Source organism: Gossypium hirsutum, chromosome D03 (assembly GCF_007990345.1).
Source record: "Gossypium hirsutum isolate 1008001.06 chromosome D03, Gossypium_hirsutum_v2.1, whole genome shotgun sequence".
Lineage (NCBI taxonomy): Eukaryota > Viridiplantae > Streptophyta > Magnoliopsida > Malvales > Malvaceae > Gossypium > Gossypium hirsutum.
Window position 1 is genome coordinate 53,079,466 of NC_053439.1, and position 26,729 is coordinate 53,106,194.

The 26,729-nt window shown below is 31.5% G+C and overlaps 3 protein-coding genes across 5 annotated transcripts; 1 reads left to right on the top strand and 2 right to left on the bottom strand.

The window, feature by feature from the left end:
* Positions 1–4,109: 4,109 nt before the first annotated feature.
* LOC121215614 (probable aspartyl protease At4g16563) lies at positions 4,110–6,100 on the bottom strand. Its single transcript, XM_041090556.1, has one exon. It carries the CDS (start codon positions 5,755–5,757, stop codon positions 4,294–4,296), a length of 1,464 nt encoding a protein of 487 aa, XP_040946490.1. The 5' UTR covers positions 5,758–6,100; the 3' UTR covers positions 4,110–4,293.
* Positions 6,101–15,518: 9,418 nt separating this feature from the next.
* LOC121215615 (protein arginine N-methyltransferase 1.6) lies at positions 15,519–19,931 on the top strand. 3 transcript variants are annotated; one of them, XM_041090557.1, is made up of 14 exons: positions 15,519–15,921; positions 16,262–16,469; positions 16,550–16,675; positions 16,766–16,930; positions 17,017–17,135; positions 17,219–17,298; positions 17,369–17,640; positions 17,707–17,943; positions 18,098–18,207; positions 18,411–18,504; positions 18,617–18,766; positions 18,840–18,914; positions 19,468–19,564; positions 19,677–19,931. In XM_041090557.1, exons 1-14 carry the CDS (start codon positions 15,578–15,580, stop codon positions 19,832–19,834), a joined length of 2,235 nt encoding a protein of 744 aa, XP_040946491.1. In that variant the 5' UTR covers positions 15,519–15,577; the 3' UTR covers positions 19,835–19,931. The 3 variants fall into 3 exon arrangements, with proteins under 3 accessions (XP_040946491.1, XP_040946492.1, XP_040946493.1); XM_041090558.1 differs by having other exon boundaries at positions 18,134–18,207; XM_041090559.1 differs by having other exon boundaries at positions 15,778–15,921; positions 16,251–16,469.
* Positions 19,932–20,754: 823 nt separating this feature from the next.
* On the bottom strand, positions 20,755–25,903 carry LOC107942537 (chaperone protein dnaJ 13). The gene is made up of 13 exons (XM_016876230.2): positions 25,677–25,903; positions 25,283–25,569; positions 24,982–25,179; positions 24,785–24,899; positions 24,577–24,663; positions 24,332–24,420; positions 23,584–23,668; positions 23,206–23,259; positions 22,496–22,576; positions 22,304–22,381; positions 21,589–21,828; positions 21,112–21,219; positions 20,755–21,006 (listed from the first exon to the last, which is right to left on the bottom strand). The coding sequence occupies exons 1-13, from the start codon at positions 25,821–25,823 to the stop codon at positions 20,950–20,952; spliced, it is 1,626 nt and encodes a 541-aa protein (XP_016731719.2). The 5' UTR covers positions 25,824–25,903; the 3' UTR covers positions 20,755–20,949.
* Between the last annotated feature and the right edge of the window lie 826 nt (positions 25,904–26,729).

Below are 26,729 nucleotides of genomic sequence, written 5' to 3' on the forward strand. Positions count from 1 at the left end.
CTAATATATTTTAAATATTCAAATTTGAAATAACTTAAAATTAAAATTACTTACATAAAAAATAATCAAAACTTCAAACCAATCAAATCGAAAATATTGTAAAACTGTGATTTTACACTCTAATTTAATATTTTATACAATTAATATGGTAACGATTCAACATATTTCATGTTCTATTGATGTAGATTATGTATGTTAAGTTATTTGTTTTATTTAAAAAAAAAAGTTTCTACTGTTGAATATATATTAATATAGACAATATTTTAGATCGATATAATAAAGATATTGGATTGGTTCAAAAATTTACATACATCACAAATATAAATATCTTGATAAAATCAACGATTGAATTATTAAAATATTAACTGTATGAAAAATTACGAAAAAATGTTAAAAAAACTGTTGAAATTCCCATTCAAACTATCCATTTCAAACTCCAACAATGACCCAACCTAAAACCTCGTTGATAAACATTAATGATTCATACCTAAAATGAACCAAACTCAATATACTCGAAATTGCAGTAATTTGGTATGGTCCGTATTCATTTTACGATCCATTAAGATTAAATCTCTCAAGGTTCATAATTACCCTTCTGAACAATAATATCTTTAAAATTCGAACATGAATTTTTTTTTTAAATTACAGCGTGTTTTACGTTACTCCCAACACTTGTTAATAAAGACTAAGATGATTCAAGTTATTCTTTTTAAGTGGAAAAGTTAAATTAAGTTTTAAATGAAGTTAAATTTATAAACCAAAAATGAAAATGGTAACTTAATGGGCTTTCATGGCCCAATAACTAATTTTTTGAAGATTTATTAGAGCGAGTTTAATAATTAGTTTTTCGTATTTTATAGGTCGGAATAGAAATTAGAAACAAGTTTATATAGTATTTTTAAATTAATTTCACTAATTTAAATATAAAATGTTTATTTCATATCATAAATTAAATAAGAAAAAATGGGATTAGATTAGAATAATATGAAATCAAATTTGGGCCCTCAGAAAGCGAAAAGGCTTGTACTGTAAGAGGCCCACACGTGGGAAAATGGGCCCAGAGCAAAAGGAAAACGTGGAGAAACAACTAGAAGCACACGTGTGGTTTTAGCAGTACACACTTTTAGGCGTGCTTTTTACCACGTCGGAAATCGAGCAACTAAAAAACATGTTAAAATGACGTCATTGTCCAAACCACGACAAAATATTATTCCAGGCGGCGTCTCTATCGTACTTTGCCACCTCTGAATAAATCCGATTTGTGATGACTCAGCATGTCAAAACAAAACATTCTCTTTACTTTATTTTAAATACTTTGAACGAAACCGGATCCGTGCTTGAATCAAAATTTTATTTATTTATTTTATAAATTTTTAATAATTTATTTAGTTGAATTAAGCAAACCAATAAATTAACGAATCGATAGTTTGACTGGTTTAATTATAGGCCTGATTTCAAAAATCTTAATTAAATCTTTATTTGAGCTGATTTCATGAGTCGATAGATAAAGACTAAAAAAAAATTTATAAGATAAAATATTTTTTTATGAGGGTGTATGTCGATATTTATTTGAAATCAATAAAAAATGAGACATTTCCAATTCTCCTAATTTTACGCATAATCTTTTTCCACCTTAAAATTAGACAAAAATATGCATTTAAATATGTTCAAACTCTATTAAAAAAAATATCATAACATAATAATTTTAGAAAATCTAACCATAGCTAAATCCAATGCAGTGGATTCATATATTAAACAAAACAAAACAATTTGGGTTTATTAAAATAAAGGTATTATCTTAAAATAATTATATGATTAGGTGAATAAAGTGTGGCTTACCTTTGAGGCATTGGTTGGTGAGGATAAGATTAAAGAATGATGGGCTCTTACATATATTTTAAATAAAATCACTAATATATTATTTGGTATTTAAGTTTGATTTAAATATTTAATTTGATATTAATTTTTTTAATAGTTTCTTGAGTTTGATTTCGATGTTCAAATTGGTAATTAATTTATTTTATTCCAATTAAGTACATTATTGAGCCACATGATACTGTTCGGTTCAATTACCAAATTAAATATTGAAGTCAAACTCACATACTAAATTTGAGATAAAAAACTCAAATTCCAAATCATACATTAAAGTTAAACTCAGATACCAAATGTTAATTAATCTTAAATTTAATCAAAATGTTATATGTATGCATCTATAAAAGGATAAAACAACTTTTAGTCCCTGAACTTGGTATTATTTCCCAACATCGTCCTTAACTTGACAACTATTTTTAGTTTTAGTCCACGACACCACTGAAAATCATTTTTTATAAAAAAAATTAGGCAATGAAGTGTCACATTATCATATGGACTAAAATTTAACAAAAAAAAGTATCAAATTTAAGGATTAATATGGACAAAAAAAAAGGGTTTAAGGACCAAGCTAAAAAGTTTTTACATATTGAACAACTAAATGTTAGTAACGTCTAAAGTGAGATATTATTATAGTGAGATCCCTTTTAAAATTAACATTTGTAGTTAAAAGATAAAAATAAAATATTATAGCTATTTGACCAAAACACGTTAAAAACTAAAAAATTGTGTTGATACTTTGAAATTTATTAAATGAATATGTTATTTTTTAATTTAAATATTACGTAGTCAACCTTTTTATTTCAGCCATTAACACAAAATCTCACCCTTTTTCCAAAGTAGTTTTGGTTTTTAGTATATAGAAATGAGAGTTGAATGGGAGACAGCTGGTTTGCATGAGCAAGCACAACCAGGACAATGTGGTCCGCACACCCTGACCTTGGGGTTATCACTCATCGCAGCCCCAAAGGCATCAAATAGGACTGACCCTTTTTCTTTGAAACTAGTGTTTTAATAATTTTGTGACTAATATTCCTACTCATTGCCATGCAATGATTTTGATTTTGCCTGCCATAACATCACCCATATGAGACGCCAAGGTTGTACCAAAATGTCTCTTAATGAATGTATGTGCCCACTAAACAACACAGGCAATGTTTTTGGTCCACTTGATTCATTTTGGATTTTGCTTAAGAAGGTGCCAAAGTAGATGAATATCAATATTTGTTCCACTTGATTCATTTTCATCACGGCATCCTAATTTTAACACGTCCCAGGCTAAATTTGGAAAAGAAAAATATCTTAATCCTTCAGGGAAAAAAAAATCAGCCATTTGATAACCTCTTGTTCGATTAGATTTTTTTTATGAATTTGAATTTTAAAAATTTCAAATTGTTTTAGTTTAAATCGACCCGTATAAACAACGAATAAGAAAAGTAGAGAAGATTGAACATAATTATTTTACGTGAAAAACTCATCAAAAAATGATAAAAAAGGGCAAAGGAAGCTTCGGTTTTTCACTAAATAATTAAACATATGAGAGTACAATATGAAGAAAATAACCTAAATGTATTAAACGTATATTATCCAAAATTCTGAATACAAAGCTCAAAATCTCAAAAAGCAAACCGATAAATAAAACCCTAAATCTCATAATACACTCACAAAAGGGGTATAAAATACTCTCCATAATCACCACGAAACTCTCACCAAAACTCATATACAACATCTTGTCGCCCATAGAAAAAGCCATTGCCAATTGGCATATCAAAAACAGGGATGCAGTGACCCCTTTAAATAGACTTAAATTAGAGTTTTAATTGTACTAAAATATTCCTAACATAGTCAAAGCACAATTGGGAAAAGAAAGTAGAATTTAACTAAGAGAAAAATACGAGACACATCCCATGCTGGTTTTGGGTTTGAGGTATTCAAAATTTGAATCATTTAGAATTTTGAGTTTAAACTATTTTGGGTTTAGATTATTCCAAGTTCCGAGTTATTTGAAAGTAAAAGTAAGTGTTTTTTCTATGAATTTGAATATAAAGTTTAAATTTGGACATATTTGAATAGTTAACTTTTTGGATAATATAAAATTTCATTTTGATCCATTCTTCAATGTGGAGATAAATTTTGAAAGTATAGAGAGTGCTATTATTCTTTAACCTTTTAAAATCGAATTAAATCATATCAAGTAATAACTAAAATTAGGGTTTTTAAAAAAAATTCAAATAGGGATATACACAAACTTTTGCAATTTATTTATTTACTCTACACTTCAATTATTGGTTCATATATTCAAACACAAACTTTGACATCAAAGTAGTAACAATGCACTGAATTGAAGTGCAGATACTAAAAAACGAAATTTACGATATGAACCGCAAACCCCAAAAAGTTTCACTTTTTACCCAAAATCAAAACTTAATTTTTCAAACTATCCCACAAAGAAGAACATTTTCTTCTTGCAAATCCAACCTTCCTTTTCTCCAAATCATAAACCACTTCAAAACCTTGCTGTTGGTAATTCCCAAGTGTAGCCCCTGGCCCACCACTCAACTCCTCTTCATCACCACCGTTCATCAACATCAAACACCCTACATTCCTCTTTTCCCTTACTCCATCACCTCCGTCGATGAACTCGTAAAAGTAATTCTTCCTAGGCAGTACCACACTGGAACCGTTCCCCGCGAAATGCAACGTAATCGCGGGTACTTTGGCGGCATCTACCTTGTTATAAAAATAACACGGACTCAATCCGGTTGATTCTTCGACCGTGTTTGCTCGCTTGTAAAACCGGCCAACTCGGTGATCGAACTCAGTCGCCACCGAGTCGTATAAACTCGCTGGTAACATAGTGAAAGTTGTACCTGAATCCACAACCATTCCTCCACTTCCTCTTCTATCAACCCTTTTTAAATTCTCCGGTGCCGGAATATTCCTATTTCCGACGGAGATTCCTTCTAACCCAACAGAATAAAAGTAAGGATGTTTAGGATTAGAAAGCATACCGGTATAAACGAATTCAACGAGTTCGTTACCGAACTGACTTTCTTTATCCTCGTACCGACCGAGAATGAGTGGACTCGGTCGCCTGACTCTGTTAGAATCAAACGAGTGAGAAACTAAACAGTATGAGAATCTATTACCGAGTTGCGGCGACACGGAGGAAAGCTGAGCCGGTAAAGACAACCGGCCGAACCCGAACCCGGCTACACCGACCGGTTCACCCAACGTGGTGTGAGAACAGCCGAAAGTGAAATTTTGAACCGAAAGTGAGTTCGGGAGAGTTAACGAGTCTTTATAAAGCCGGCCGATTAAACTGCCGTCGCCGTACGCATAGTAAAACGGCGGACAAGGAAAAGAGTTACATTCCGACATTTCGATAGAATCAAGTGGACACCGTGCGATGGCACAAAGGTCAGAAGAATGAAGAGAAGAATGAGCGGCGGAGCAAGCGGAGGATTTGCATGGTACAGCAGTAGCAGATGAAGAAAGATTAAGTGGAGGAGAAAGCGGTGGCGTTTTCGATTCACATAAAATACATTCAAATGGTGAACAAGGAAGCCAAACGAGATCACTACCAGTATCAAGATAAAGTGAAATAGTTGAAGAAGAAGGTGAACCAAGAGTAAACGAAAGTGTATAATCACTACCAGGTGAAAGAGGGACTGACACTTGTTTGTGACGGTGGTGAAGATGGTGGCGGAACCGAGTTGCTGAACGAGTTGAGGTGGTTTTAAGCAAGTGGTGTGGAGTGGTGAATTGGGTTTTTGATAATGAATGAGTTAATGGAATCAACACCATTCCTGACGTTGAAACCATAAGCCACCATGTTGAAATTAACAGCCAATATAGCAAGCAAAGTGGAATTACCTTTACCACCATGACTTAAAAACAGAGCAAAAACAGAGTACTTTTATGCTTTGGATTTTGAATTTTAAGTCATAAGTAAAAGGTGGTGCTTATAAAAGATGGTGAGTGGGGGAAGATAAGAGAAGGAAGGTTCTTGTTTGTTGGTGGGTATGGTGGGGGATTATGTGGGAAAGGTATTATTTTTTTCTTCATTTCAATGCAGCTTTTAAGCCCCCAGGTCTAAACGAAAGCTGGCCATTGTTAAGTAATAATGATACCTTGGGCTGCACATTAGAATTGAACTCAACTTTCAAGTATATTTTGATTCCCTATATTTTTTTTATCATAATTAGGATATTCACTGCCTACAGCATTAACTAAGCCCCTTGAGTCCTTATATTTTTATTTGTTATAATTTCCTTCTCTTGATTTAATAGCCTCACATTAGTTTTTTTTTTTTTGGTATTTTTCATATCTGTTTTATTGTCCATATTAAAGGTTCGTGATTGTCCCTCCCAATAATGTTATCTCCAAGTTTCAAACATACGTCTTTTCTTTGGAAGTGCAATGTACCTTACAGCTACACTTAACACTTGTTGGTTTATGTCACACTAGTTAGTGTTAACTATTAGTGGAAAAAATGCAAAGAGTAAATTACACCTAAAGTCACTAAAGCTATTCGTAAGTTTATGTTTTAATCACTAAACTTTGAAAAGATATAAAATGACCATTGAATTATTTAAAAGTTCTTAATTAAGTCATTGGATTATTACAATCGTCATTGTATGACATTCTCCGTTTGCACTACCTGCACCAATCGAAAGCTTTTTTTTCCCTCCTCTTTTAAAGTTTAGTTTTGTTCATGAAACAACTTTGAATGTCATGAATTTACAAATTAAAATTTGAACAGTTTTTTTTCTAATCTCCAGCACTAACTATTAGATTGACTTGAAGCTCGCTGACAGGACTTTAAAAAGAAAAATTAGAGTTAATAATCTAGTGACTTAAATAAAAATTTTCAAATAATTTAGTGACTATTTTGTAATTTTTTAAAGTTTAGTGACTTTGGGTAAATTTATCTAAATACAAAATAGTACATTTGAGTATAATAAAAGGACCACAATCAGCATTTGACCAAAAGTTTTCTATTAAAATTCTTTGGCTGTTATTGAAATTTTTACTTTGAGCTGTTACGTCTGAGTTGATTGATGGTCTATTAAAGTTTCTAATACATGGGAACTTTAAATTTCAAAATTCTATAAAATAGAAAAATATTTAAATTTTGAATACTTGCATCATTTTGATTATATATATATTAGATTATACAACACTTATATAAAAATTTAAATAAAATAAATAAATATTGATTAAAATAGTAGAATTGAAATTATACTAATAAGTATTAGGGGTAATAGTAAGTTACATTATATTTTTAACGGAAAACATAAGTTTGAATATTCAAGATGCATTATTTGGAGAAGCAATCATAATTACTCGAAAGAATTAACCTTCATAAATTGTAAAACGGACATGAAAGGAACCTCAATTATGTTAAAGAAAAATACTATATGTCAAAAATAAAGCTGATGGTGCAGGGTCTACTAAGTTGAGTCGTTTGCAGGAGGGGGAGTGTTGCGGAATATAGAGGGAGCTATGCTAGGAATTGAGGGGTTATGCTCGATGTTTCAGGCGGAGGCCTGGGCGGTGACCTTATTTCTATCCTTTGCCAATGAATGGATGAACAAATGATGAAGCTGTTGTACAACATATCAGGTCATTGTTAGACTCAATTGGAAAGTCTGTTTCAAGCATATCAACCGGGAAGCTAACAAAGTGACTGATGCAATAGCAAAGATGGGGCTAGGACTTGCATTTGAGACAACTTTCTTTGAACAACCCTTTTTCGATGTGATTAGTCTTCTTAAGGAAAGGATTGTATCAAAAAATGATGCCACATCATTAGTATCCATTTTCTAATAGTTGTCACATTAGCATTTTTATTTGGAAAAAAATCAAATCTCAATAAAAATCCTGAAATTCAGGATGAAATTGCTGATGTGGCATTAAACTATTGGAAATAAATAATCTCTATTTTATACAATATTTTCTCAGTCTCCCTTATGGCTAATTTTGGAACTGTCTAGAGATTTTTGTTTTTAAGGTTGTTTAAAGCCTTCATTTTTTACCAAAAAAAAATATTTTTATAGATTTTATATAAACATATAAAAAGATAGAAATACCCTACATTAACAATTATTACATTGTAAAAAGAACAAATTTTTAATCATTTCTCAATTAAGTAAGTGTTCGATTGACTTGTGGCAATAACTAAATCAAATATTTAAAGGTAAGATACGTCAAAGGTCACTAAACTATTTGTATGTTTACGTTTTGATCACTCAACTTCAAAAGGTTACGAAATGATCGTTGAACTATTCAAAAAAATTTATCTAAGTTACTAAACCGTTAAGTTTTTTCTAAAAAAAGAAGGTTCAGCTAACAAGTTCCAAGCAACAATTCGATGATTGGTACGGTGAATCAATACCCATCAGCGAGTTAAAGAACATACCTTAAAATCCAAATCAATTTAACGGTCAGTGCTGGAGATCAAATAAGAAAGTTTTTTGGATTCTAATTCATATATTTGTGACATTCAAAGTTGTTTTATGAAAAAAAAAACTGAATTGTATAAAGGGGAATGAGAGCTTTCGATTGGTGCAGGTGATGCGAACAAAGAAGCTGATACAACACCGCTTTTAACAATCCAGTGACTTAAATGAAAACTTTTGAATAGTTCAATGGTTATTTTGTAACTTTTTGAAACTGAATGACTAAAACGTAAACTTACTAATAATTTTGTAACACTGAGAGTAATTTATCCAATATTTAAATATAGTATAGGTAGATGGAAATATGTCAGACGTATCATTTTCCTATAACTTAATATATGTTAAGTGTACGTGTAGTGTTGGGCTTAATTTGGTGTATCATAAAAGATTAGATGAAAGGTTTGAATGCATTTGACACCTTTGAGTAAAAGGCAAAATTGTAGTCTTATTTTTAACTCATATTCTAAATTTAACATTGTCATGTCTCCAAATAATGCAAGATAATGATGTAATTTTAATGACTGAAAAAGGGGTTTTTCAATTTGGTCCCAATCACTTCATTATTGTAACTTCTTATATGATAAAATGTTATGCATTTATTTTTGGTCAATTCTTTTGAAGAGGGTCGTGTTAATGAATAATGGGGGAGGTTGAATTCCATATCAAAAATGAAATAATGCATTGAACTTCTTAATACCCTACCTATATCTAATTTATAAAAAAAATTAAATTAAAACATTAATTGATAATAGTGTTAATAAATTCATGGAAATCTACATGATCACTTTAGTGTTGGTAGTTAATAATTTATCAATTTGGACCTATTAATAAAATCATAAAATTGGAGTGATTAAATCTTAAAATTTGAAATTGTAAAAAGGACTAAAACCATAATTAGACATTTTCTTATTTATCTTGCTAACACTGGCATGTCTTTTATTTTTGCGACTCACTTGTACTAAAATCATTGGTAAACTTTCAAAATAATTATCATTTACTTCATCCATAAAATGTGTCGTAAATTATTGAGTTTGAAAAAAAAATGAAGAAAAGTATAGAAGGTATGATGATATTGATAAGTAAAATTCGAAACTGAATTTAATTATCATTTTGATATTCAACTATTACATCGGGTCTCGATTAAATTTAGAAAGGTAGGTTGGAAATCTGAAGAAAAGTAAAGCTCTCTCACTAATGGTGACACCAGGAGATTGACAAGCTCTCTTTAAAATGGAAAATTTTATTTTTAACCCTTTAAAATTTATAAAATTTTATATTAGTAAATGGTATAATTACACTTTGGTCTCTAAAAATAAAAATTTTGATTTAGTCTTTAAAAAATTAAAAAGATATAAGCTATTACAAAATATATAACTTAATTTCGCCCACCAAAAAAATTCAGACTTTGCCCCTTTCTTCAACCATTGTCTTCTTCATCTAATGAAACTCGAATCTAAAACTTTACTTAAAAAGCATCAAATTCTTTACCATTCGATAAATCTAACATCGATAACCTGAAGCGTCAAAACCTTAGCATGTCAATAGGACCTAGCTGGGACAATAATTTTATTTTGGTGGACAAAAACAAAAGAAAGGAAGGGTTTCTTTTAGAAGCTATTGTGTTAAAAGGAAACCAAATGAATGATTTGTTGTGATGGACTTTCTACTATTGAAATAAGACAAGTAATCCATTATGTGGACATGAGAAAACATGGAAGGCTTTGATTTGTCCTCTATGTAGCTTTAGTTTGTGAAATTTGGGCAAGGTGGGAGGGACCCTTTCGACCAACCATCTCTTTTATTTTCTTATGGCTAACTTTTATAATGAAGTTTGGGACTATATTTAGTCATATACTTTATGACTTCGAAACATAGTTCATGTATTTGTTCCACAACCATTGAATCCATCCATCTATATGTGTCCCCCCAATTAATGATAGAATTGGATTTCGAAAGATTTAAGCTTTGAAAATCTTAAAATTAAATTTTTACAACAATCATTTTTAAAATAAAAAATCATTTTAAATCATGCCACACAAGATTTTACATCTTATAGGTTGATAACATGTTAATTTGCAAGACTTTTTGTGTTTAATTCGGTTAATTTTTGAATTGACCCCTACTGAATTAATGTTTTTATATAATAATCTTGTCAGGGATGTAATTGGGGCGTTGAGTAAAAAACGAGCAGAAAAAGGACCAAATTGAAACACAATCAATAAAATGAGGCCGAATCAAAAATAGGGAAAAAGCCAAAGACTTGTCAAATTCTTTTGACTTTGTAAAAGCCAAAAATAAAAAAAAATCTTATTTTTTTATTTTAATTATATGTTGAAGTAGTTAAAGCCAAAATTAATAAATACCATGTATATAAATAGGGCTTTAATGTATTTACGAAAGACACATTCAATTTCACATTTTGATTCAAATTGGAATTGAATAGAATTGTTTTCTTTTTCTTCCAATTTGGGCATGAGCATTCTGTTGCTGCCACTTGAAATTATTCATGCTTTGTAGATTTTGAAAGGTGATTTGATGATGATGTTGAAGAATGGGAAAGATAGGTACTTAGAAAGCAATTAGACCGATTTTGAAAGAACAAAGAAGTGTAAATGGAAGCAACAGAATGCTCACGCCCAAATTGGAAGAAAAAGAAAATAATTCTATTCAATTCCAAATTGAAATCAAAATGTGAAATTGAATGTGTGTTTACTAAGTACATTAAAGCCCTATTTATATACATGATATTTACTAATTTTGGCTTTAATCACTTCAACATATAATTAAAATAAAATAAAAAATAAATAATTTTTTTTCTTTTTTTTTGGCTTTTACAAAGTCAAAAGAATTTGATGAGTCATTGGCTTTTTCCCCATTTGGTCCATTTCTGCTATTAATTTGTTTCAATTTGGTCCTTTTCTGCTCGTTTTTTACTCTTAGCGTCCTAATTGCATCATTGACAAGATTAAAACATAAAAACACTAATTCAGCAGGGATCAATTAAAAAATTAACCAAATTCAACACAAAAAGTCATGCAAATTAACATGTTATAATAGGTTATTAAAAGCACCTCACTGAATGTAATTAGAATGTTTTAAAGTTCAGGGATCAATTTAAAATAAAGGTTATAGGTTGGGGATGTCTGACAAAATTAACTAATAATAATGAATGAAAATTCTAATTCAAAGCAAAAGGTTAAATGACTTTAAAAACATGTTGACCATAAATTCATCATTTTTAGGATCTATTGGTCTAAGATAATCAACCAAATGGGAGCCATCATATAATATAAAAATACAAGGAAGAAAAAATTGACCTGTCACCGGTCCATCATCATCACCTATAGTCTTTTGGCTAAAGACACGTAACTGGTGTGAGCTGGCATTTTTTAGCCGGTTCTGCATGCCGACGTGGCAGTCTGGGTCCAAAAGGATCCGGTTCCTTTTAATGGCAGACACAAACTTTGTTGCTTAGTTTAATCATTTTTTTTTTGTTTTCACTTTCTTTGGCTTGCGACAAACCCGGAATGCCCGAGCCGACCGGGTTTTTTAAACTAAATGAAAACTATGAACATATTTGAGAGGTCCTCTAGTTTTATTACGTTTTTCGTCTTGTTTTTGCCATTTTGCAGAAAAGTGTTGGGTGGTGAAAGAGATGATGCAGTTGTTGGAAGTACAGAGCAAAGGAAGAAGAAAAAATGGTGGAAGCAAGGGGTGGCTTAGAGGGAAAAAATGAATTGAGGAAGAAGATGATGAACAGTAACAGGGGTAAAAAAAAAGTCAAAATTGATGACATGAGCAGCTAACCGTGGTGGTTAGGGATTTAATAGTTGGGTGGTCAGAATGATAAATTATTATAACAATAGTGATCAAATTGTAATTTTTTTTTATTTGGGTAATCAAAATGAAAGCGTAATATTTACTATTTAACATTTGCTATTTAAAAAAAATATAATGTAATATTTTTAATGTTTTTATAGTTTTGTAAACAAAGCCTTTTGTTTGGAATTCATTTTCAATTGAAAAATAATTTTCAAGACAATTTTTATACAATAAATAATAACTATGTTACAATTTGGACTTATTTGATTCCTTTTAATAGTATAGAGACTAAATTAATTCATTTAATAATAGAGAGACTAATTTGATTTGGTCCCTATAATTCAGGGACATCCCAGTTATTTTAACCAAATCAAAGCCTATTCAAACTTAAACCGGAAGTATTAATGCTTTTCTTCAAATCGGTACCTTAATTTACTTAATGACAAAAAAGATTTTTGACAATTTTGAAACTTAATTAAAGATATATATGAATGTGATGATTGATGAAACTTAATCATGTTTACTTGTAATTTCAACATTAAAAAAAAAGCTTGAAAATGATATGTTAATTCTCAGCCATGCCTTTTTCAAAACCATGGGTGCCATACTTTGAGGAAGAACTACTAGTTGGTGCCTTTAACATCATATTCACCTAAGTCCCTTTCGAGATGTATTGCAAAAGCCAGTTGCTTTGGGTCACCAAACATCACAAAAAAGGATTTGTTTGATTCTATTTTTCTCTATATATTAGGTAGTTTTGTCCATAGCTTTTGCCAAATATCAATCTATATCTAAACTAACTTATAGACTGAATTTGTTATCATAAGTAAACCAGACGCATAAAAAAAAAACATTTTCTTCCTATCAAGGAAAGTGATTTTAAAATATATAAGCCCGAAAAATATAAGTCCGAAAATTGAAAATGTTTAGATAAAAATATAAGCCCGATAAAATAAGCTTGGACAAATAAATTTTATTATTTGACTGAATTAAAATTATTTTAAAATTATAAATTAATAAAAAAATGACTACTTTAATAAGCATAATTAAGCTTTTAAAAGGCATGAAAAGGTTTAGGTTTTAAGTTTGGAATTTTTAAAGAAATATTTCACTTCAACCAACTAACATAATTTTTAACTGTATTAATAATTTAGACTAATTAAGACAGAAAATTAATTATAGTAAGAGGATGAAATTATAGGAAATTAACCAAATTAAGTAAGTACAAGTAGTATAACCGCAAATTGACCAATCCAAAATGTACCATTTGATGCAAATGGTTGCCGGTCGCCAACCCATGCATGCATGCATGCAAACAAAGCAGTCTATTATATATGTGTGTATAATTGCTTAATCCACAACCTCATAAATCAAAAGAACCTGAAAATGATTTATTGTTTGTCAGCCATGCCTTTTATAAAATCATGGGTGCCACGAGGAAGAAATAGTCGGTGCCATTAACGTCATTCTCAAGTCTCAACCAAGTCTTTTTCGACTGCGCACCAGATTAGACCTAATTTATATGGTAGAATATATATGTGAAATAATTTTATATAAAAATTTTAGTATGTGGTATAATTATATTTTATTGTCTTCAAATAATAAAATTTTGATTTTATTTTTTAAAATATAATATATATTGAATGGAATATTGACCCATTGATAATAAAGGTTTCAGAATTGTCGGAGTTTGTTGAAGACGAAGATGAAAATTTTCTTATAAGTTTAATTTAATATTTAAAGTTATTTTTTTGGATAATATAATTTTTAACCCTGAACTTAGAAATTCAGTTTACTTTGGTATTTATGTTTTTTTTTGCCCATTTTGGCATTTGAATTTGATAAATAGGTCCATTTTGGTACTTAAATTGAAAAATATAAATGTTTGGTGATGTGCTACAATTAAAATTAAAAAAAAATTATATAAATTTCTAGGTGATGATGGTGTGGTTGAGCATGTTAGGTAACCGGTTCCCATTTCAATTGGTACAACCGCTAGATCAACAATAATTAAATAAATAATTAAAAATTCAACCTGTTTAACTGTCGCTTTTTATCCTGATTTTCAATTTTTACCTATTTTAAGTAATTTTCAAGTCAATCAGTTCAACATATTTGTTCGGACCATTATATCGATATTCTCAACCCATTTTGATTCTTTTATTAAAATTCTTCTTGTCCCACATTTGAAATAATAATTATATAACAAAAATAAATGATGTTATAATGAATTTAAATTTAATAACAAAATTTTAATAGTACTAACAACTGAAACTAAGTTACATTTTTAAATCTGAAAAAGTAAAGTGCCTAAATTCTTGAAAATAAAAATAGAGAGACTAAATTTGAAATATATGATAAATATAAAGACTTGAAACATATTTTAACTTTGTTATTTTACTTCTTTTTATAAGAATTATAATTTTTTAGGAATTGAACTCGAACGTAAATGGAAGACATAGCTGCTATATATAGGCATGATATGGCTAAAGAGTTATGAGCTATTTTGGTTTCGATTTCTTTTAAATTTGGGTTTTAATTTTAATGTAATACTTAGTGCAATACCTTAATTTCGATTTTTATTAATAGTATAGATGATATTTTAATTTTGATTTAATTCTAAAAAAGAACTAATGTCACACTATTTTATGTTTACTGAACAATTATATTTATTAAACGTGAAAAACAACTTAATTTATTTCTTTTTAAAAATACATACCATTGGATTAGAATCAAAATTTTATACAAATTAACGGCACAAAATCAAAATTTATTTATTATATTGCATAAAAAATCAGAATTCATAAATAATTTCAAGATTTATCCTTCCATATATATTTTTTAGACTTGAAATTCTTTTGGGTTTGAAATTTCTTGAGTTGGGATATTTGGCCCAATTATTTTAGATTAATTTAGCATTGGCTTAAGTATAGTAATAACGTTATTAGGTCGAATATCTATAAATTTAGTAATATCTCAATTTAAATATATAAATTTATTTATTATAGGATGATGCGTTGCTGATTGGATCTCTTTTGGTTGGTAATGCTGTTAGTAGTAAAACGGTGGAATTACATTTGATTCATGAAATGTTACGCCAAGAATGAAAAGTTCGAGTACATCATGTACCGAGATCTTAGAATGAAGCTGCGAATTGCATGACCAAAATTGCACCGACTTGCTACTTTACAATTGTTTGTTGCTCCTCCAATGATAGTGAAGGACATTTTGTTAAAAAGATTAAAAAACCAAATGAGAGGACCCATTTATGATTTTTTAAAATTTGTAAAGTTGTAATTAATTAATTATTAAATTAATAATTAAACCAAATAAAAACGAAAATTGATAATTTGATGGATTGGAGTAGGGTGATAATTAAGAGCAAAGCACCTTGCGGTCTGAAGTAAAATCAATTTCAGCTCATGAACTCACTTATCTCCAAAACCCTAATTCCCCCCATTTCCCTTAGCTCCTCAACTCGTTTGACTTTGACCCCCAACTCACTGCGTCACTTCAAACTACACTTACCTCGACTCATGAGTTCCGACTCTTCCCATCGACTCTTCCAACTCAAACTCGACCCACTCACCGGAAACTCGGAATGGGTCGTCATCGAAGACAATGACGATCTCCCTGATTGTCCCAAGGAACCACTTTTAGCTACGACGTCGTATCTCGACATGCTCAACGACTCTTGCCGGAACAAAGCCTTCCGTTCAGCCATTGAAAGAACTGTAACCAAACCTTGCCACGTGCTCGACATCGGGTAATAATTCCTCAATTTTTTTGAAATTTATTTGATCTTTAATAAAATGATTATTAATAGGGTAATATTACTTCATATTTCCATAAAGTTTAATTTTTTAAGTTCAGGTGAACTTTAATATGCACATAGAACTTTGATTTGATGTAATTATGTTTTGATTCAATTGTATACATAAAGTTTTGATTTTGATTCAATTGTATGCAAAACTGCAAAAATTCAATAAATGTAGTATACAATTGCAAAAAATTAAAGTTCATTGAATTCGAGTTTATGTGTAGTTTTGACATTAATGAAGTTGGAATGATTATATATTGAATTGGCCATTGAAGATATTTTGCAGTGCTGGAACTGGGTTGTTGTCGATGATGGCTGCGCGAGCAATGGGATTAAATGGGACTGTAACAGCATGCGAATCTTATCTTCCAATGGCGAAGCTGATGAGGAAAGTTTTACATCGAAACAGAATGGGGAAAGCCATCAGTGTTTTTAATAAACGTTCCGATGAACTCGAAGTCGGTGTTGATATTCCTTCTCGTGCCGATGTCCTCGTGAGTATATCATTTGGTTTTGTTTTAATCGATTGTTTGCTAATGTTATTAGTGATTGTTATCCGAAAATGTTAGTGCAGGTTAGTGAGATTTTGGACTCGGAGTTATTGGGGGAAGGGCTAATTCCGACTCTACAACATGCATACGATAAGCTCTTGGTGGAAAACCCGCTAACGGTGCCGTTCCGAGCTGTTACTTATGGCCAGGTCTTCATCTAAAGGACTTGAATTTTTAATCTATTACATGGTTTGGAGGGTCTTAGAATCTTAATTCTTTTAATTTTGTATTGTTTCCAGCTGGTTGAAAGTACATACTTGTGGAAGTTACACGATTTATCCGGTATTGAAGCAAAAGTATCGGATGGTATTCATCTTGTTCCTACAGGCTCAGATAGTATTATACAAGTCAAATCACGACAGTATCCGATGCATTGTGATGCTATCAGGGAAGAAATAAAACTGGTAATCTCATTAATTCGTCTACCGTTTTATATACTTTCAAGAAAGTCCTTGCAATTTAATTCCTACTTAATTCAGAACTATTCCAGCTCTCAGAACCCTTCGAAATATTTGAATTTGACTTCTGGAAACGACCAGAAAGCAATGGAGAAACCAAGGTGCAGGTCAAGGTGATTGATGACGGTAACATTCATGCCATAGTTTCATGGTAACTATATTCATGGCTGCACTTTTGTGTCAGAAATTTTTGCTTTAAGGAACTTCGATAAATTGTGTGTGTTCGTTTTGCAGGTGGGTTCTTCAACTTGATCGTGAAGGAACAGTCTTTTATTCTACTGCCCCTAGATGGATAAATTCACCGGCTAGTATAGGTTAGTCAGGTCTATAATAGAAACTATTCTATGAGTTTATGGCCTCAATTGCTTTCTGATGCTTCATTAGGATATTGGGATTGGTGTGACCATTGGAAGCAGTGTGTTTGGTTCTTTCGAGGGAAAGGTATGTCTGTGTCCCGGGGAGAAGAAGTTCTTTTGGAAGCTAGTCATACAGAGACTAGTGTTTCATATAATCTCAATGTCCAAGTCCCTAAAAATGATACAAGGCAGCATGATCACAACATTCGGGATTTTCAGCTGTTATTGTCTCCGGAAAGAATTGCAATCTACGGAGACAGTAAATGGCGATCATCTGTGTTGGCAGCAGTGAGAAATGCCGTAAGCTCTCCTCACACTCGCTGTTTTTGAGCGAGTGTTTACATCACCTGACTCTATTATTTGCAGTTGCAGGGAAGAGTTAACCCGTTATGTGTTGTTGTTGATGATAGCATTTTCTTAACACTTCTCGCTGCAAATCTTTCAAAAACATCTCATGTACTATCATTGTTTCCGGGGTTGAGAGAAAAAGGAGCCCAATATTTGGAAACTGTTGTTAAGGCAAACTGTTTCTCTATGGACCGTGTAGAAGTACCTGAAAAAAGGAAACCTTGTTTGACCTTGCAAGATACTCGTGGGAAAAAGGTAATTCTTTTAGCGCTTTACCTTTCACTTACATCACATGCTCCTCGTATACGGCTCTGATTTTGTGTATTTAATGTCACTCAACTTTTCATTTGTCCTCTGAAACACTGTTTTTGATTATGAGATTTTAACGTTTGAATACTCTCATATACAGTATTCAAACAAATTATTATTACGCTTTCTTTCACAGGTTGATATGTTGATTGGAGAACCGTATTATTATGCAAATGAAGGGATGCTTCCATGGCAGAACCTGCGGTTTTGGTACGTTCTTTTCTCAATAGTTTCAATAATGCAACTTGTTTAAAGATCATTCGGTTTTGTTTCACAATTTAGCTTTAGCCTAAGGATGGCCGAGTCATTTATAGTCTCCCATCATAATTTAGCTGCTTTTCATTATAAGTTTGTCAGTGAGCTCGTTTATAGAATTTCAATCATCTGTTTTTAACCTTTTGGCTCGGGTTTAGGAAGGACCGTACCTTGCTCGACCCTGTCCTTTCAGAAGATGCGTTGATAATGCCTTGTAAAGGAATCCTAAAGGCTCGTGCTATGTCTCTCCCTGTAAGTTCATACTTTCTACTCTGTCACCGAGAAAAGGAATAAAGAAAACACTAGACGGAACTTCTTGTCTTATTTACGATTTGTGCATGTATTTTCGTGACTACCTATCCAGGATCTTTGGAGCAGTCGCCGTTGCTTAGGTGATGTCGAAGGCTTTGACCACTCTATAGTAAACACCACCTTAGGTGCATGCGGTGAATTACCAGCACCGAAAGAGGGTCCCTTTCTTCCTTTCTCTATATGGCAATGTGGTGAAATTAAGGTAAGTGATGCATACGAAATTTGTTTTCAACAATGACAATGGATACTAATCCAACTGCATTGAAATGTTTTAGGAGCTAAGTGAGATATTTACCATCTTAGAATTCGATTTCTCGAAACCTATAAGTTCATGTCACGGAACAGCACAGGTACACCTTTTCGAACCAACCTATATAAAGAAAAGAGTAAACTATTAGTAAACTTTTTTTCTGATTACCCAACTATTTGATTTTTTCTTTTTCTGGTCGTCAGCCATTAAATTACTAACGGAAAGATGACGTGGTAACTTTTAAATTTGGCATAATAGCAACTTTAACCCTCAACATTTATACATTGTTTCAATTTAGTTTTGATTCTAAAAAAAATTAACCTTCAACATTTATACATTGTAAAAAAATTATCAGCTAAATTTGATCGAAAATATACTAAAAATGGGAACACCAAAAAAAATCAAATTAAACAATGTATACATGTCGAGGGCCAAAGTTGCCATTATGCCAAATGTAAAAGTTATCATTAGCCATTTAACTGCTGGTGACAAAAATTTGAATAATTGGGTGACCGTTTTATAACTTCTCATTATTGGGTAACTAAAAAAGAAACTTACCAATAGTTGGGTGACGACGAATGTAATTTACCCCAGAAGAAAGCCTACACAAGTACAAAACTAAGATGATGATGTTATTATATCCTTTCTCATAGGTTAAATTCACTGAAGGTGGTATATGCCATGGATTTGTTCTATGGGTGGATTGGATTATGGATACAGATAATTCTATTGTAATATCAACCGGACCAGGTACAGTTTGTATTTTTATATCTTGACCCTTACTTGAAAAGTATAATATATGTTGCACGGGATGACATTTTTGTATATTATAAATGATCAAACTTTTTGCATGTTGGTTCAGAGCATAGATATTGGAAGCAAGGGGTTAAGCTTTTGAGCAAGCCAGTTGCAGTTGGGATTAATGGATGTAATAGCAATAGTGAATATGGTTCAACCATAGTGGAAGCCTTATTAGAGCCATCAAGTAGTGAACTCATCCTTAAGCATGCTTTTCTGTGACACTTGTATCATTTGGTTTGTTGGTTTTTGGGTTAAATTCTGCCATTAGTCTATGTATCTTACGTGAGTTGTGAATTTAATTATGTATAATTTGGTTTTTGGTTTTTGTATTTTTAAATTTTAAAATTTTAGTACAATCAAAAAGTTGTTAAATTCATTAAGTTGATACTGAAACATATTATCACATTTAATGCCATATATATTTTTATATATTACTCGTAAAAAAGTAAGTTGGATTTGATTGATGTCAAATTACTCACAATTTTACACTTTGTACAATGCTAATAGAAAATTTTAACTAGATTTAATTATTAATGTTTGGGTTAAGATTGGAATTCAGATATTAAGAAATGTTAAGGATGAAAATTGATCAATTCAAAAAATATAAAAATTAAAATTGATCAAATTATAAGGATTAAATTTATAACTTACAAAATATAGAGATTAATAGTAAAGTTCAACCTTTTCCCTCATAATATGTGGCAAAAAACTATAATAATTGTAAGTTATCTCAAGAAAATGCAATGTTTGAATTGAACTAGACCAATTGAATAAGGAGAGGTTTTGAATTGCTCTGATCAAGAATCAATACAGATCATTAAATCAGTTAAAAAAATTGATTAAACGAATTTCTAAAATTTTTTTAATAAACAAGTTGAACCGACGAAAAGATTTAAAGAATATTGAGAAAATGCTGCATTTAACCCCCCCCCCCCTCTTTTTTTGGTGCAAAAAGGAATGACAAACTACTTATCTTCCTAGCACTATTACTCCCAAGGATAAAAGAAATATAACAAGAATCCAATTGAATCCCATGAATCTACTTATAGACTAGACATTTCAATTTTAACTCAAAAATTAGGAAAAAAAAATAAGTGATACATATATTCCAACCTATATGCATTGTCTCTAAAATATAGTTTTGAGATAAAATATGAAAGGAATTTTATTGAACAAGCAGAAAATTACATCAAATAACCAGTCTTATTATCAATGATACAATGTAATATAAATTGAAAATTTTGGTACCTCCATGTCAAGCATTGCAAGCAAAAATTTGTAAGGAGGTAAACCAGTATAGGTTTCAAAGTTCAAAAACAAAAAAAGAAGTGAAATCAGACTCTGTGTGCTATCTGGGGTATTATCAACTCCTCATAATCATCCACAGCAACCTGGTTCAGAAAATTTTCAAGATTTGTCAAACGCGCTTTTATTGCCATTCATTAAAGATGATTTTGGATTAAGACAATTGGGAAGAGTAATTCGTTGTAGTATACCTCGTATCTTTCGCCGTGATAAGTGTACTCCACGTGCAATTGCTTAGGTTCTCCGGGGCAAGGATCACAGAAGCCCATGATACCTGACTTCTTTACACCATCATGAAGCTGTGACAAGAGGATAAACAACCAAGGTTATGCTGATGGGATTTCTATAGTAAAAGTATTATGGATGCCCTTGTACTAGATAGTCAGATTGCATTTTGCCTCCTTTACTAAAAAATAGGCAAATTAGTCATTGTACGTTAAATCAAAGAGCAAACTGGTCATTTCTGTTAAAGATTTCAATCCATTTCTGCCAACATGCCTTGTACCAGACAGTTACATGTAAAGAGGGCAAAATGCAATTCGACTTCTAGTACAAGGGCCTCCATAGTGCTTTTACTGATTTCTATCATAAGCACTTCTAGCAATATATGTATATATGTGTGTGCATGCGTGATATGTTGCAAACAAGCAGGATTCGAATAAACAAACCTTAAGTTGCCCTGAATCATTAACAAGGAAGTTAAGAGGTACTGTTACATCCAACACTTGTGAGGCTAACTCATCGTTTGTTTCTCTCAGCTCATCTCCTTTCTTTAAAGCTTTATGATTTCCGTAAATTGCTTTGGTAATAACGAGTCCACCTGTTTCTTGTTGCTTATTTCTTTTCCTGTTGGCTACATTCTCTAACAACTGCTGAGCTTTTGCAGCTGCTTTCCTTGCCTCTTGAACCTTTACAAAAATCGAGTAAAATTCACCTTTAAACCATTTGTTTTGGAACAAGACTAAGCTGGCTTATAAAAGTAGTGCACAAGCTGAAAATATTTAATCTCGTAATTATTAAAAGTTATATGCACAACATTCCCTAGTAAGAAATCAAGAAATATATTAATCAAAGCATGACTAATGTATGGTAAAGGACTATACAGGTTTGCATCTCTGTTTTCATTCATGTGAGAAACACTGGCCAACGATAATACATACATAATTAGAAAGAAGTTACATCAGAAATATACGGCAGCAGAACATTTCTAGCCTGGAGGTCATATCCCCATATCTGTGTGTCGACACAAGTGTCAGATAGAAGTACTTCATGAAAACTGAAGAGTCCAAGCAATGTAGTTTCTAGCATCTTAAGAAACGTAATGGAAAGGCCAAAAATGAAACTAAAACTTTATGAATACCTAAAGCATTTGAGTAAACATACCTGGGTTGCAGTCCTTTCCATATTCTCTAATGCCTTCTGCTTTTCCCTCTTAAGGTAATACGGTTTAAACACAAATTTCTGCAAATGTATATATAACAATAGTTATCTAATAGCATGAAATATTTTTTTTTCAAAAGGCAGAAAATCTAGAAGCAATAGGTCGAAACTATAAGGAGAAGCATAAGTGATTACCTTCAGTATAAAGTAAATTGATGTTGGAACTACAAATGCTCCAGTAGCTAAAACAGGATTCAAATCCCTGGAAAGCAAAATCTGCATATAACAAACATAATTAACACATTGAATTGTAGGATAACTAATTCAGAATTGTAATCAATACAAGAGACCAATCTCCATTACAAAATCCCAACAGGAAACATTAAGTTTCAGTATTCTTCCTTGCATTAAGTCTACGAACTTTTTTTTTGTTTAAATCATGCTTTACATACAAAGCACATTGCTAAATTGTGACCACACTTCAATACTCGGATCTTACACTTCAATATATCCCAAGGATATATGATTCATTTCAGATAAGTCCTATACACTTCAATATATCCCATGTAGAAAGCTCAAGTCATATACACTTGCAATGGTATCTTTTGATTTCTACTAAAATGTTGACAATTTGACAAAGCTTTCTAAATAATATCATAAAATTTAACATCAATCTGCTGCAACTTTAAAGCATTTCATTTCAGATAACTGAAAATCATACAAGGATAGAAAATTCTATCCTATGAAATTCTACAAAAGCACAACTTCACATTCTGGATCCTACTCCAGCGAAACTCAGCACTAAAAGAAATAAGTACAACACATTCAAGTTCATGATACAAAATCAGAAATGACTCAAATATAATACCCTTTTGAAACACGTCAAAGGACAAGAATATTCTTACAGGAATAAGTAACTTTTGGCCTCCACGGTGCAGCTCAAATCTCCAAAAGATACCCTGTCAACAAACAAAATGCTTAAAGATCTTGTTGTTTAACTCCTATATGACAATATCATCATACATATAAAGCAGGTCCATTTAGTTGATGGTTTTGCCATTTGCTTTGTCAAAAAAAAAATTTTGAGAAGTGAGAAAAATAGAAAAAGGACCAGCCAAATGGAATCTTAAAAAGTTGCGATGACACAACAGGTGCCAACAAAATAAAATCCTTTGATTGGTTGCAGGTACGCAACATTTTTTCATAGCTATATTTATAAGTAGGATACAAAATATGTCATTATAATTTGTGGAATCCCTTTGCGGTAAGACAGATGCAATTACCCGAATTCCAATTGTATACAACATGCGAACAGTGCTAAAATCAGACACTTTCCTCCCACCACCAACTTCAACCTCAAGAGCGGCGCTGGAGAAAAAAATCAGCAGTAAGTGCAAAGCCTTAAGCTTAGCAGTTATGATCAAATGCTTTGTAAATTTGCTTAACAAGTAATGATAATCAAATTGATCACTTGGACTATAATTGAAGTTATGCCTCAACAACTTCTCTGAACTTCTGGACAAATTATGAGAAAATGAATGAGCGTATATATGCTTGCAACTATGCATTTCAATTGTTTTAGACCAGCTCCTTATCAAACATTTGTGATACTTCTCATAGTGAGATGCATCCCTTTTGAATTTTTTTTTTAATTTTACAAGTAGCTATATAACCATATATCAAGAAGTCCCAAGGGAAAGCGAGGATTGTTGTTCAGCTTTAGGACAGTATTGTGCAATATATGACAATGCAGAAAAGGCTATTTTCTTTTGCTGAGTATTCCCTTCAATTATGGTATTCCGATACATTTTATGCATTGATTCATAGTCCCGATCATGCAGTACACTTATATGGAAACCTGATAAACAGTTTGGAAGAATCAAGTCACACTGAAATAATGAAACTGCAATAGATAATATTAAAAGAAAGAAAGGCAAAAGAAACTCATTTGTCACCATAAACAGCATAGAAGAAGAACAAATACTAATTTCCATCCTTTATTAACTATCAATATCGGTTACGCTAACCTACCTTCCAATTCTGCCTGCAATACGACCATGAGATTTTGAGGAAAAACGACGAGTATAACGAGCTGATATGCCAAAAGAATTTGTGCCAAACTGCAGTTCTTAACATGAAAAAAAATATTAAAAAGATTCATGTTGGCAGAAATAAATAAATAAACAAAAACAACTAGGATCATACACCAGTGGGATTTTTCTGGGTTAGTTATTCTGCCATAAACTCGGTAATCTAGATAGTGAACATAGACTTGCCTTCACTTCTCCAGCAGCAGACGTATTTTGGTCTTTCTTTTGCCATCCAACCCCAATAGATGACTGTGGACCAAGTAAAAGCTCTATCTGTAGAAATGGTGAAGACCAAAAACAAATTGAAAGAGATTAGAATCCTCAGACAGATCAGCAATAATTAAGACTCAGCATTTCATAGCATCTCAGCTGAAAATGACAAAAAGTAGCTTACATTTCCACTTGCTGTATCGGAAAGTTGACGAGTCCATACATTGGAAAGATTAATCGAGCCATCATGAAAAGACTTAGCAATACCCAGTGTCGCAGTTGAGTGTAAAGATAACTGACTGAAATAGAAAAGGAGACAATGAAGATACTGAGCAAAACTACAAACTAAGTAGATAAACAATTAAAACCCGAATTCCCTACCGTGTCATTTGCACCCCTATTAGACTACCTAAACCAACCGATCCCATAAACTCGATAGTAGAATCAGAAGCAATCTGATGCCTAAACACAGCCGAAGCAGCTCCAGCACCGGAATTCTCTTCGACTCCCAAATTTCCACTTAATGAAAGAGCACTACTTTTCGATAATTGAGATTGAACTGCACTAGCCATAGCCATTCTAAAATACAAAACAAAATTACACAACATGCTATATCAATGCAACAATCAATCAATCAAAATTAAGGAACCAAAACAAAAAATAAAAGGGCAAATACCCTTACCCTCTCATAATACCATCACCATCTAGAAACCCAGGCAATGACAAATTGGCAACTATTGAACCCTTGGGTAGAAAAAGGGCCGACATCTTTTGTTGTTCCTTCATCCTTTTTAGCTTCTCAAGCTGTTCTTTAATCTCTTCTACTTTATTCAACTTTGGGCCAAGTTCTAATCCAGAATTCAATCCTTCCATACCATAAATATCGTATATTTGTCTCTTGTTTTCATCAGATAAGATTTCGTATGCTTCACAGATTCTTTGGAAATTCTCTGTAGCAATTTCCTTCATCTATACATATTCAAAAAATATATATATATAAAATAAAATCTCATGTAAAACATCGAATTGAAGAGTAAAAAGAAACATAATTTCCCCCTTTTTTCTTTAATACTTACGTGAGGAGCTTGGTATTTGTCAGGATGGTAAACTTGAGCCCATTGACGATAAGCTCTACGGATTTCTTCATCGGAGGCTTCCGGTGATAGGTGTAACAGTGCGTACAGTTCTCTGTTCGGAGGTCCGGTGCCGTCGTCTTCTTTCATCGTCTTGATTTTCTAGGAGAAATCAAAGAAATTGCTTCTTCTTTTTTGGGGTTTTAGGGGTTTTTGGATATTACATTGTTTGGTAACTGTTAAATTTCAGCTACTATATACTAAGTGTTTCAAAGGCCCAAAAGCCCATATCTTTGGGTTAATAAAACAGTTTGAACTCAAGCTCGACTCAATTTTGAGCTTGGTACTTGACTCGAGCTCAATTAAATACTTATTTTCAAGTTTGATTCAAGATATAATCAGGTCACTCAAGCTTAATTAAGTTTGCTTATCAATTTTTATACTCAAGCTTGAACTTAATCAAGTTCATATGTTATCATGCTTGAACTTAACTCGATAATTAAGCTTAGAATTATTAATATATATATTACAGACAATGACTTGATTATATTAATACAAAAGTATTTATAATATATATTATAAATGAAAAGTTTTATAAGAATTATCAGCTGTTTGAGTCGAGTATTATTAATTTTAAATTCTACTCAATTAATAGCTCGATCTACTCGAGCTTAGCTTGATAATTATTAAATTGAGTTCGAGCTTTTTTCGACAGTTAAAAACTGTTAAAACGGAATAGTTGACGAAATAATCAAACAGTTACATATGGAGTGCCATGTGTACATCATGTTAATAAAATAACTAATTTGCTCTTTGATCTAATGTACAATGATTAATTAACTCTTTTTTTCAATTTACGAGTAAAATACAATCTGACTTTTAGTACAATGTTAGGATACTATTTTTGAGCTAAGACTCAATCAACAACAAATAAGAGATTTAATCTATTTATTTTAAATAAAAAAATCATATATATTTTTTCAAAATTAAAATATTATTATATTTAAAACAAGTTTTAAATATTCAATATCTATTTAAATTAAAATATAATTTAAA